Genomic DNA, 14,208 nt, shown 5'->3' on the forward strand with positions numbered 1-14,208 from the left:
TCCTCTCTACCAAAATCTCAATTTTTTACTTTGAATTTTAAACTTGATTTTATTTTTTCTCTAAGAAACTTTTGGTTTGATGGATTCCATGGATAAGTTTTTTTTTTTTTGCACATAAAAGTGCTAAAATATATATATATATATATATATATAAATAAAAAAGAAGAAAGAATGGATGAATGAAGTAAAAGACGAAAATTTTAAACATAGTGCCTATATGGTTCTAAATTACTTTTACATAGCATAATCTTTTTTGTTGATAGCATATATTCTGTAGTGATGATATATTATGTAGATACATTATATAAATACATAATTTTGAGTAATATTAAAGATTTCTGGTTGACCATAGTAGACAATTAGTGTACTAGCAAAAAGAGTAAACAATGAAAAGTTATTGTTATTTTGTACTTATTAAAGATGTATTCTCCTGTCAATTTTATGTATATAGACAAATGGTTAATATATATATATATATATATATATATATATATATATATATATATATAAATAAATGTGTGTGTGTGTGTGTGTGGACGTTCCTGTCCATATATATAAGTAAAATGAGTGGTAGAGATCATGAAAATTTGACAACTAAATTTTATTGTATCTATTGTCAAAATTTTAGTATGAAAACCAAATTCATCCTTGGTTTTTTTTTTAATATTGATTACATTAGTTAGTTTACATAATACGCATGTTTTAAATTACACAAGAAATATAAAAAATAAAAATAAAAATAAAAATTTGCATACCAAACACCAGAAAACATTCTTAAGCTCATTTTCAAGGTCATTACCAAACACTGGAAAATGATATAGTTTTCTAGAAAATGTTCTTTAAAAAATGAACCATTTTTCAGAAAATGTTGATGCTGAAACAAACAGAGCGGTAATCATAAATCAAAATCACTCGGATTCACTGCTTAAGTTATGCTATTCGGCTATTCCTATTTAGTATTTAGCCGTCTCATGGGGTAAGATCCCCTCCCGTTTAAAATCCTCCATTTTTCTCCTGTTTTTATCTAGATGAGTGACATGTGGCAAACAACACATCCAAAGGTTAAAAAACACCGACCTCAACTATGAATTTTCTCTTTGTTTTTGGGTTTTTCTTTCTCTCTTTCTTTCCGTCTTTCTGCACAAGTCTTTTGAACAACGCTTGCACCTCAAAAGGACCTTCACCACAAACCCATTTCAGTTTTTGTTTTTGTTTTGATGAATACCCATTATATATTTTCCAAAACCAAACAAAACCCACAAAGTAAAACATAACAATTAACATCAAACACTACAAAATCAAAGAAAAACTAATAGCAAAATATCAAATGAGAAAGATCTGAACCCACGACACCAAGTTTTGGAATAAACAACTGGGTTCTCAGCCTCTTTCTTCTTCACGCTTTCTTCAAGGCAAGACCCAAAGGAGGAAGCCATGGCTTGTACCAAAAAGGGTCTTGAGTTCTTGAGCTTTTTAAGTTGATTCGAAGGCCACGAGAGTCATTGAAAGGAATAGAGCAAAAGGACTTGGTGATGGCCTGAAGGGATTTCCTCATCTATTGTCTGCTTTTTCCCTTTTTCTCTAGCAAGTTATGATTTTTGCGCTTTTGATTCTCATGCTACTGTGACGATGTTGGAGAGAGAGGGGCAAAAACTTAGAGAAAGTGGCAGAGAGAGACGGAAAGAAATAGAGAAAGAAAGATCAGAAAACAAAGAGAAAATTCAAAGTTGAGGTGGGTGTTTTTTAACCTTTGGATGCGTTGCTTGCCACATGTCACTCATCTAGACAAAAAAGGAGAAAAATGGAGGATTTTAAACGGGAGGGGATCTTACCCCGCCGTCTCATTTGACCATTATCTTGAGGATGATTTGAGGACTTTATCTTTGCTTCTCTCTCTAATAAGATTAAACCAGATCAAGAGGCATGACATGTGCAAGTCAAAAACTAAGCATGACAACCATTCTAAAGCCTCTGCTCCTTCTCCTTCAGATTCTATTGCTCTCTTTGCTTCCACTAAGCAGCACAGCATCACCAGCAACACAAGCAGAAGCTCTTATCAAATGGAAAAACAGCCTCCTCCCTTCTTCTTTTCTCAGCTCTTGGTCCTCTACCAACATCACCAACCTATGCAAATGGAACGGCTTGGTCTGCGACTCAACCGGAACAGTCTCCGAAATAATCATCTCTGGTGCCAACCTCAATGGAACACTAGCCCAGTTCAACTTCACTCCATTTCTTAATGTCACTCGCTTTGACCTCAGCAACAACTTACTCAGCGGACCAATACCTTCGGAGATAGGCCAGTTAACAAAGCTCCAGTACGTAAGCTTCTACAACAACTTTCTTACTGGTACAATTCCCTATCAGTTCAGAAATCTTCAAAAGGTATGGCACTTAGACCTTGGATCAAACTACTTAGAAACACCTGACTGGTCTAAGTTCTTGAGCATGCCTTTGTTGACCTGGCTTAGCTTTGGTTATAATTCCCTCACTTCTGGGTTCCCAGGATTTATACTTTATTGCCAAAACTTGACTTACTTGGATTTGGCCCAGAATCAGTTGAATGGAACAGTACCAGAAATGGTATATACCAATCTTGATAAGCTTGAGTACCTTAATCTAACTGACAATTTGTTCCAGGGACCAGTGTCCCCAAACATTACCAAGCTTTCCAAACTCATAGATCTTCGTCTAGGACGAAACAAGTTCAGTGGTGTAATTCCTGAAAATATTGGGTCAATGTCCAATCTTCAAATTGTAGAACTGTACAACAATTCATTTGAAGGGAAAATTCCCTCTTCAATTGGTCAGTTGACAGAGCTCTTGCATCTCGATGTTAGATGGAATTCCTTGAATTCTACAATTCCTTCTGAGCTAGGCTTTTGTACTAAACTCACCTACTTGGCCCTGGCTTCCAATTCACTCACTGGGGAAGTGCCTCTGTCTTTAACCAACTTGACCAAAGTTACCGACTTGGGTTTATCTGAAAATAACCTTTCCGGTGAGATCTCACCCTACTTTCTCAGCAATTGGACAGAATTAACCTCGTTGCAGCTTCAGAACAATCTTTTCACTGGCAAAATTCCACTGGAAATTGGCATGTTGACCAAGCTCGATCTTGTTTTACTGTTCAATAATGCGTTCACAGGTTCAATTCCCTCTGAGGTAGGTAACTTGAAAATTTTGACACAACTAGATCTATCAAACAACCGCCTGTCTGGTCCAATTCCTCTAGTACTGTGGAACCTCACAAACCTTCAGATTCTACAACTTTTCTCAAACAGTCTCACTGGCACAATCCCACCAGCAATTGGAAATATGGCTTCGCTGCAAACTATTGATCTCAACACTAACCAGCTATACGGGGAATTGCCTAATACCATTTCTCGCCTCATTAATTTGCGGAGCATCTCTCTTTTCACCAATAACTTTTGGGGTAATATTCCGAGTGACTTTGGGAAATTTAGTCCTTCTCTAAGCGGTGTTAGTTTTGCAAACAACAGCTTCTCTGGAGAACTGCCACCTGAACTGTGTAGTGGCTTCAGTCTTCAAAATTTCACAGTGAATAGTAACAACTTCACAGGGCCATTGCCTGAGTGCTTGAGAAATTGTTCGCTACTACAGAGAGTGCGATTTGATGGAAACAACTTCAATGGCAACATCACAAATGCATTTGGGATTCATCCAAATCTTTATTTCATTTCTTTTAATGACAATCAATTTATTGGCATAATCTCACCGGAGTGGGCAGAATGTGGATCTCTAACCAATTTAGAGATGGGGAGAAACAGAATTTCGGGTGAAATCCCAGCTGAGCTTGGGAGGTTGCCTCAATTGCACTCTTTAATTCTTGACTCAAACGAATTGTCTGGGCAAATTCCAAGTGCATTGGGAAATCTAAGCTTGTTTGAGCTCAATCTGAGCAAGAATCTTCTGACAGGAGAGATTCCTCAGAGCCTAGGCAATTTGGTTCAGCTTGAGGAACTTGATTTGTCTGAGAACAAATTAACTGGGAACATACCGAAAGAGCTTGGGAATTGTGGGAGATTATTGAGCTTGGACTTGAGCAACAATAACCTATTGGGTGAAATACCGTCTGAACTTGGTAATTTAATTGCATTGAATGTCTTGTTAGACCTCAGCAGCAATTCACTCTCAGGAACAATTCCTTCAAACCTGGCAAAGCTTATATCATTGGAAAGTCTTAACATTTCACATAACCAGCTCTCAGGGGAGATCCCGGGATTATTTACAAGCATGGTTAGTTTACGCCCCAGCTCCATTGATTTTTCCTATAACAAGTTAATAGGTCAAATCCCAACTAGTAAAGTTTTCGAAGAGGCACCTGCAATTGCATACATTGGAAACTCAGGTCTGTGTGGAAATGCAACAGGACTAAGTACTTGTTATACAGATTCCACAAAGAAAAAGCATTCGAATACAGTTCTAATTGCTGTCCTCATTCCGGTTTGTGGCCTTTTTTTGCTTGCAATTATTGTTGCTGTATTAATAATATTTTACCGGAAAGCCAAATTCCATGATGAAGAAAGCAGAAGAATTGGAGAGACTGATGGGAACTATGGGTCATTGATATGGGAAAGAGAAGGTAGATTCACATTTGGGGATCTTGTGAAGGCCACTGAGGACTTCAATGAGAAGTACTGTGTGGGAAAAGGTGGATTTGGAACCGTTTACAGAGCAGCACTGCCAACAGGTCAAATTGTTGCTGTTAAAAGGCTCAACATGTCAGACTCCACTGACATTCCAGCAGCCAATCGCCAGAGTTTTGAGACTGAGATTCGTGTGTTGACAGAAGTTAGGCACCGGAATATCATTAAGCTTTATGGGTTCTGTTCAATGAGGGGGTACATGTACTTGGTCTATGAATATGTAGAGAGAGGCAGTTTGGGAAATGCATTGTATGGGCTGGAAGGGAAAGCGGAGCTGAACTGGGATACAAGGGTGAGAATTGTGCAAGGTGTGGCTCATGCAGTTGCTTACTTGCACCATGATTGCTCTCCACCAATTGTGCACCGAGACATAACTGTGAATAACATATTGCTGGAGTCCGAGTTTGAGCCACGACTCTCAGATTTTGGCGTTGCAAGGTTGTTGAACCCAGATACGAGTAACTGGACAACAATTGCTGGGTCTTACGGCTACATGGCTCCAGGTAAGCTAACAATCTAACTTCTACACGTTCCCAAAAAGAAAAGAAGGCTTCTCATATTATTAATATGCGTTTTTTTTTTCATCCTTTGCCAAATGCATGTCTTTCCTTGTTCACTTGTAAACTTTGATTAGTTTCAAATGTATTTCTTTCTTCTTTCATTTGTTAACTTTGATTAGTATCATAGATATTTTAGATGGCAACGTTTCGTTATGGGATTGAAATTTTGTTTTTATGAATGGGCAGAGCTTGCGCTTTCAATGCGATTAACAGATAAATGTGACGTTTATAGCTTTGGAGTGGTGGCATTAGAAGTTATGATGGGAAGGCACCCTAGGGAGATCCTATCTTCCTTGTCATTAAAGTCAAGAACAGCGACACCAGTTTCAGACACTGCAGAATTTCTTTTAAAGGATGCTCTAGACCAAAGACTCCCACCACCCACAGGCCAAACAGCAGAGGAGGTGGTGTTTGTAGTGACCATAGCCTTAGCATGTGTGCGTGACACTCCAGAGGCACGACCCACCATGCGTTTTGTGGCACAAGAACTATCAGCTCAAATCCAAGCTTGCCTGTCCGACCAATTCGACAATATAACGATTAGTAAGCTTACAGGGCATCAGAAATAGTACAAATTGGAATCAAAGCTTAGTGTATGGATGATGTAGTGCCAGGCCTGGAATGAATTTTTCAAGATTTTTAATCCCATTCTAGCTTCTAGGTAGGAACTAGTAAATGGGAATGTTGTACCTTGAGGTACATAAGCCTTTTTTATTTTTATTTTTTTTTAAAGTTTTGAATAATATGTGGGGCTGACCACAAATTGAGCACTAGTGAGGGTGCTCTTCATTCCTAATATATGCGTTCACATATATACTTCTTAGATAGTGTTTCTTGTACATAACCTGATTCAATATATACAATACTTCACATGTCATAACCTGAATTCACTTATACCAGAAACCTTTTTCTTTTTCTCCATTGTCTTCCTTCCAGGAAAGTTCATGACTTAACTTCTTAATCATTTTTCCTCTAGTCAATCTCATTATTTGCTTTCTAACCATTTTTCTATTTTTTGCTGCATTTTCTTACGAAGCACATGAACTAAAGGATCTCGACATCCTTATTGTCCTTTTTCTTTTCTGGCTGCTCAAAGTTGACTTTTGACCAAGTGTATGTATGCTCCTATGAATGCCGGTTGGAAAGCGTCAATGAGAGGCCTATGAGTTAGAATCATGTTGATAGTGTCGCTACCAATAAAGTTTGAAAACCATACTGGTTGGTACTTCCTAGTGTACCTACAATTACAACTACGTTGTAATTGGAAAAAAAAAAAAAAAAAAAAAAAGAACAACAGTTTTGAACTTCCCTATCGCAACCTCATGTAACACCAAAACCTTTATGGCTCTTTATATAGCTATCATTATCGAGAGGCATGACATGTGATTGTAAAACATGCATTTACAATCATCTAAATTATTATCTTAGTACATGCAGAATAACACCAAACTCAGCACATTCATGTATAGAAAATTTGAAATAAGTGATACATCTTACCGATTCAAAATGTACAAAATGAACAAAGGGCTGTAAACAAACCGAGCCGAGTTGAGTATTAATAGTTCATGTTTTTATTTTTTTATTTTAAACACAAGCTGAGCTCATGCTTGTTCATGAGTTATTTAATTAACTTATTATTATTATTATTTTTTTTTTTTATGGGAACTTATTTTTTATATATAGTAAAATCAAGCTACTTGATTAACTTATTATTTTCTTATATATAGTAAAATCATGATTAAAACATTATACCTCTTCACAAATTTACGAATTTTTCCTACAAATGGATTATTTATGTTATTTAAGAGTGGTTTCGCCTTGTACACAAATTCAATCTTCTAAAGGACCCTTTTGATGAGTCAACATTCCATGTCAACGCAATTTTTGGCCCTATGAATAGTTTGGCTTTTACTAGAGTGAGACTAAAAGCTGCTTTGAACAGAAGAGGAGAAGGTGAGTGGGTTGTTGTTGCCAATCCAGAGAATTTGAAATTCATGGATGTTGCACATTTTAATGATCAAATATATGCACTTTGTGACAATGGCAAGCTGGATCTTTTTTCTTTTCTTTTTTTGGTAAAATATGGCAAGCTGGTTTGCTTTGAACCTGATGCTCCATTGGCAGATATGATCCAAGTTATTGCTAACCATCCACAAGATGTAGGGGCACACCGAAAAATATATTTGGTAGAGTCGTCGGGAAATCTTTATGGGGTTTTTCTTAACGGATTTCTTATTTCTGTAATCTTTAGGTCCAAGTGTCGATATTAGCGCAAGCTCTTTCAAAAAATTCAAACTAACTTTTTAATTCGTGTTATGTTATGTTTTAATGGTAAAAGTTGTTTTTTAACGAAAAAACCAACGGTCGGTAACAGAGATCAAACGGAGCTAAATACAAGTGGGCAAAGTGTTAAATTTTAAATCACGAGTAGGCAAATATATAGTATTATATATATTTACTTTAAGCCCTCATGTTCAGCGGCTTGTTCATGAACACATTATTATATTTGAGCTTGATTTGCTTGATAATCAAGCCTAATGTTGGAATTGAGCTTAACTTGTTTACTAAACAAACAAACATAAACAAGATTTTTCTAGGTTCATAAAGGGTTTGGTTAATTCATTAATTTATAGCCCTACAACCAACTCCAATCTAATTAAATCACACCCCTAATTAAGCATCTTGATATGGGGTACCTATATATGGATTATCATGAAATAAGTCGCATAAAACCCATGTTTAAATTGTAGAAAAATTTTCACTTGTTATATTCATCAAATTCAGCACATCCCAATCTGATCAGCTTCTGGTTAGAGTAGAATTGGCCTGTAATATTCCGAGCGACTTTGGGAAATTTAGTCCTCTAAACAGCGTAAGCTTTTCTAACAACAGCTTCTTTAGAGAACTGCCACCTGAATTGTGTAGTGGCTTCAGTCTTCAAAATTTCACAGTGAATAATAACTTCATAGGGCCATTGCCTGAGTGGTTGAGAAATTGTTCCCTACTAGAGAGGGTGCGATTTTATGGCAACATCTTCAATGGCAACATCACAAATGCATTTGGGGTTCATCCAAATCTTTATTTCATTTCTTTTAATGACAGTCAATTTATTGGCATTATCTCACCGCAGTGGGCAGAATGTGGATCTCTAACCAATTTAGAGATGGGGGAGAAACAAAATTTTGGGGTGAAATCCCACGTGAGCTTGATAGGTTGCCTCAATTGCACTCTTTAATCCTTGACTCAAACGAATTGTCTGGGCAAATTCCAAGTGCATTGGGAAATCTAAGCTTGTTTGAGCTCAATCTGAGCAAGAATCTTCTGACAGGAGAGATTCCTCAGAGCCTAGGCAGTTTGGTTCAGCTTGAGGTACTTGATTTGTCTGAGAACAAATTAACTGGGAACATACCAAAAGAGCTTGGGAATTGTGGGGGATTATTGAGCTTGGACTTGAGCAACAATAACCTATTGGGTGAAATACCATCTGAACTTGGTAATTTAATTGCATTGAACGTCTTGTTAGACCTTAGCAGCAATGCACTCTCAGGTACAATTCCTTCAAACCTGGCAAAGCTTACATCATTGGAAAGTCCAAACATTTCACATAACCAGCTCTCAGGGTAGTGGCGGAGCTAGAATTTTAGTCTAGAGGGGACAAAATTAAAAGACGATATTAAAAGTGAAATTTATCTAAAAAACATTAATCAACAATAATAACAAAATAAATAAACAATTGTAAGCAAATATGAATATATTTCATATTATTAAAATAAATAAACAAAAACAACCAATTCATAACTACTAAAAAATTTACAAATTGATGGAGTAAAAATATGATTAGTGTTACTTAAAAAAATATAATGAATAATTGTTTGAAATTATTTTTTGTGATTGATGACATGCCAATTTGTAAGACATAAGTAGTAAAATTTGTAATATCTATAGCATCATTCAAAGATAAAATGCTGTGAAAAATATCATAAATAGTAAAAATGGTGTAAATAATGATATAAAAGATAAAATAAAAAAATAGTGAAATAGGTAGTTTGGTCACTTTCAAGTTTCAACAAGTAGAAGTCTCCCCCCCCCCTCCATGTGACTACTAATACAAAATAACAAAAATAAATAGGAGTCGGGAGGGGGGGGGGGAGGTGCCCCCTCTGGCTCCACCAGTGTCTCAGGGGAGATCCCGGCATTATTTATGAGCATGGTGAGTCTACGCCCCAGCTCCATTGATTTTTCTTATAACAAGTTAACAGGTCAAATCCCAACTAGAAAAGTTTTCGAAGAGGAAACTGCAAATGCATACCTCAGAAACTCAGGTCTCTGTGGAAATGCAGCAGGACCAAGAACTTGTTACACATTCCACAAAGCAAAAGCATTCTAATACACTTCTAATTGCTGTCCTCATTCCGGTTTGTGGCCTTTTATTGCTTGCAATTATTGTTGCTGTATTCATAATATTTTACCAGAAAGCCAAATTCTTTGATGAAGAAAGCAGAAGAGTTGGATAGACTGATGGGAACTCCGAGTCATTGATATGGGAAAGAGAAGGTAAATTCACATTTGGGGATCTTGTGAAGGCCACTGAGGACTTCAATGAGAAGTACTGCATTGGAAAAGGTGGATTTGGAACCGTTTACAGAGTAGCATTGTCAACAGGTCGGAAGGGAAAGTGGAGCTGAATTGGGATACAAGGGTGAGAATGGTGCAAGGTGTGGCTCATGCAGTTGCTTACTTGCACCATGATTGCTTCCCACCAATTGTGCACTGAGACATAACTGTGAATTATTGCTGGAGTCTGAGTTTGAGCCACGACTCTAAGACTTTGGCGTTGCAAGATTGTTGAACCCAGATAAGAGAAACTGGACAACAATTACTGGTTCTTATGGCTACATGGCTCCAGGTAAGCAAACAATCTAACTTATAGAATCTAAATTATTATTCTGGCCTAAACATGTTTCCCTTAATGAAAAGAAGGCTTCCCATATTAGTAACTGTTTTCATATCCTGTTGCCAAATAATTGTGTTCTTGTAAATTTGTCAACATTGATTAGTTTGGTAGATGTTTTGGTGACAATGTTTCATCAGATTATATTGAATTTGTTTTATAATTGTGCAGAACTTGCGCTTACAATGCAATTAACAGATAAATGTGACGTTTATAGCTTTAGAGTGGCAGCATTAAAGGTTATAATGGGAAGGCACCCAAGGTAGCTCCTATCTTCCTTGTCATTTAAATCGAGAACAGTGGCATCAATTTCAGACAGTGCAGAAATTCTATTAAAGGATGTGCTGGACCAAGGACTTTTACCACCTACAGGCCAAATAGCAGACGAGGTGGTGTTTCTAGTGACAATAGCCTTAGCATGTGTGCGTGACTCTCCAGAGGCAAGACCCACATGCGTTTTGTGGCACAAGAACTAAAATCCAAGCTTGCCTATCTGACCAATTAGACATGATAACCATTAGCAAGCTTTCAGGCTTTCAGAAATAGTACAAATTGGCACCAGAAGTTGAGTAGTGATTAGTGTTTGGCAAAGGTATTGCCAGGCCTGGTATGTATTGTACAATATTTTTGGTCCCATCCCATGCAGTAACTAGTAAATGGGAATGTTGGATCTTGATGTCCCAAGAAAAACAATCTTTTTATTTTTATTTTTTTCCTTTCATTTCTTTTGAATATATGCAGGGGTCACCCCAGGTTGAGCACCAGTGAAGTTAATATAGATATTTTTGTCATTTGAGATACCTGTTTATAGTTTTTATATCTTTTTTATTGTATACAAATACATATACATAGTTCTTCATGTAAAGAACCTAATTTTCACTATATACACAACTTCACCTACCATAACCTGCCAGATTTTTCTTTTTCCCCTTATGTTTCCTTCCTGGAAAGTTGATGACTTGCTAACCATTTTCCCTCTAGTCAATCTCAATATTTGTGTGGCTTCTGGTTAAACTTAGCCAGCTTCCCACGATGCTTCTTGAAAAGCATGCACAAATCAACATGGCTGTGAATGGGACACCTCATGGTTACTGGGCAGAAACAAGCCAATATGGCTGTGGCCTGTGGGTGGGACAGGCTAAAAGGCTCAAAGAACAATGGACAAGCTTTCTCTCTAAACTAGTTTGGTGATATCTTATCATTTCTATTTATTCCCCATTTAATTTTTAATACATTCAAATCAAGGGGAGAGATCTATTTCCCTCTTAATTTTTAAAACATCTGAATAAGGAGAGGTATACTTGGTTACAATTCCCCTCCCCTCTCCTCTACACTTCTCATATCTCATACCTTCTACTCTACTGGACTCTACCTCCAAACTTCAAACTGAAACATCTTCTATTCCACTCTCATATACCTCCAAACTTACAAACATTGTAAACGAATATGCATAGCTTCATTAAAAGGCAATCCACCTAGGTTGTATTCAAGGTTTCTGAACCTTGTAATGCTCGTGAGGCGGTGTTCAAGGATAAAGAAGAACAGAAATCCATATGACTTGGGAAGTTGCCAGAAAATACCTTAAATAGATGTACTTATTAGATACTCAGTTTTCTTCTCTTGATTAGTCTGGGTACATCCCTAAATAATTTGCATTCCTCTAATTAATTAACAACGCAGTACCAGCGTATTCAAATGGAGAGGATTTCTACCCCACAACAACAGCAGATGTTGTAGCAGCAGTGTTTCTCTTTTGGTCCAACACCAAGTAGAAATATAGTTCCAGGCAGTGGCAATGAAGAAGTCAACCTGTGACTTATGAGAGACGTGTCTGTGATCACATTACATACATTAAGCACTAAACATCCATGCAATGCACACCCATAAATTTTGACACCAACAGAATCAACAAAACTAACAATGCACTTAAAGACAGCAAATTAAAATCACAGGATTTGGGGCACAAAAGGTTGAAGTCAAATATGCAGCAATACAGCAGGAAACACCAGCCATTTACAGAAGTTCAATTCAAGAATGCTACCAATTTCTCTATTTAGTTTGAGGCTTAGAACATGACTTGTTAAGATAATTCAAAATTGTCCAAATTCTCCATTAATTCTTACAATACACTGTGTAGGTTGGCATAATAGTGAATTCACTGGGTGCATAGCACTTTGTGCCTTGAGCGCATGACAAGTGCCATAAGCAACAGATATATGATATAATCATCTTGGGATCAAGCTAAGAGATCCATAACAGTTAAAACAGGATACAATCAAATACCAAAGCCATCATAATTACTCATCCCCTCTGTAACAGAGAGACTCCTATTTCAAAATCCTTCTTTTTTGGGGTGGCAAGGAAAGGGAATATGTTGAACACAAGGATTGATGAGTGTGTGACTTTGGAATTGACAAACTATGTCACAGCTAGATATTTCAGATTTCTTCCTTTGGATATCACAATCAATTAAAAAATGCAAACCAACTTTAAATTATTGAAGACATTAAAATTGGAAGTCAAAATGTTATAACTGTTCCATCCCACGTACCTTCTCCGATTGAATTCCTACATCCAGAAGATCCATCTTACCTTGATACACATCCAACAATTGAGGAAAATTGGCCCGAAATTTAATCACAAACTTTTCCAAAAAGCACTTCTCGCTAGGTAGTAAAAAGGTTGCTGAGGAGAACTTATTCTTGATCAAATCCTTGGCTAACAAAAGTTGAACAACTGAAAACCTAGGGATAATCCTCTTCTCCAAGCTTAAACCTAGAACTGAAGGATTTTTAGCAATGTCTGCAGACGGGCAACCCATTTTGTGTACAAGGAAGTCCATTGTTTTTGTGATCTTCTCTTCTGATAAAAGCACACAATTTGGATACCTTCTAAATGCTAACAGAGCTACATCCTTGGACCAACCCCACCTCTTATAAACTTCCAATTTAGATTCCCACATTGGCTTCTTCATCTTCAAAATCACCTGGACTGCTAGGACAAATACCGATTTCGAAGGATCAAATCCCATTTCCTTAACCTCATGGACACACTCTCTTAGCAACCAAACTTTTCCCCACTCTCTTAGCAACCAAACACACAAAAAAACCATCATCTCCTTCAATTTCGTAACCATTTACCAGACCCGATCCATGACCCACATGCCTCAAGCTGGCAACAGAGCTTCAACACGATGACACTAGTCTCGTGTGATGGAGGCGATGCATGTGCTGATCTACTTCGAGGTTACAAAGTGCACGACGATGTGAAGAGAGCCCCCAAGGAATTCATGAACTCGATCAGGAAGAACAAGGTGGATTTCTAGGTAAATCGAAGAGAGATTTTTGTTTTATTTGGCCATGGGTGTCTAGGTTTGGAGCTTGGTGTCTTTTGCCATGGGTCTCTCAGTTTGGAGTAGAGGGTTTAGAGTGGAGCAGATCAAAGAGAGAAACGGAAAGTGAGAGAACTCAAGGGGCAAAGAGAGATATTTGGGTTCGGTTCATGGTTTTATATATATATATATATATAAATAACTATAAGAGCCAAACAATTTTGTTAGTTAGCAACGTTTGGAAACTATTTAAGAAAGTAACAACTCGAGTCTAACGGACTCGATTTCACTGTAGCAAATCGCGCTTAAGAGACTTGATTTTTGTGTGCTAGCAAAGCTGAGGTGGACCAAAAGATCCCCGTGGAACTCGAGTCTTTAAGACTCGATTTCCTGTTCACCATCTTCCTCCTTCGTTCTTTTTTTTTTTCTCTATCCATCTGCTGTCCCACTCCCTTCTTCCAAGCCCCCAATTAGCACCACGGCAAAGCCAAGCCGAAGAGGCCGCCGACCGCCTCCTTCAGGGTCCTTGTCGGGCTCATCCTTTTGCTCCCAGTCCTACTCCGGCTCTAACTCTCTCTCTCGCTCGTGCTCCATCTCTCACTCACGCTCTCTCTCTCGCTCTAGGTCCTTCTCCTCCCTCCCCCTCTCAGAGCGCCAGTTCTCATAACCCTAGCGCACCTCCTCCCAAGAAAAGGT

The 14,208-nt window shown here is 37.6% G+C and overlaps 1 protein-coding gene and 1 pseudogene across 1 annotated transcript; both read left to right on the forward strand.

Moving 5' to 3' along the window:
* Nucleotides 1–1,062: 1,062 nt before the first annotated feature.
* On the forward strand, nucleotides 1,063–6,105 carry LOC142619376 (uncharacterized). Its single transcript, XM_075792459.1, has 2 exons — nucleotides 1,063–5,173; nucleotides 5,417–6,105. Exons 1-2 carry the CDS (start codon nucleotides 1,924–1,926, stop codon nucleotides 5,797–5,799), a joined length of 3,633 nt encoding a protein of 1,210 aa, XP_075648574.1. The 5' UTR covers nucleotides 1,063–1,923; the 3' UTR covers nucleotides 5,800–6,105.
* Nucleotides 6,106–7,122: 1,017 nt separating this feature from the next.
* On the forward strand, nucleotides 7,123–9,915 carry LOC142620622 (uncharacterized; annotated as a pseudogene).
* Nucleotides 9,916–14,208: the final 4,293 nt, after the last annotated feature.

Source organism: Castanea sativa, chromosome 12 (assembly GCF_040712315.1).
Source record: "Castanea sativa cultivar Marrone di Chiusa Pesio chromosome 12, ASM4071231v1".
NCBI lineage: Eukaryota > Viridiplantae > Streptophyta > Magnoliopsida > Fagales > Fagaceae > Castanea > Castanea sativa.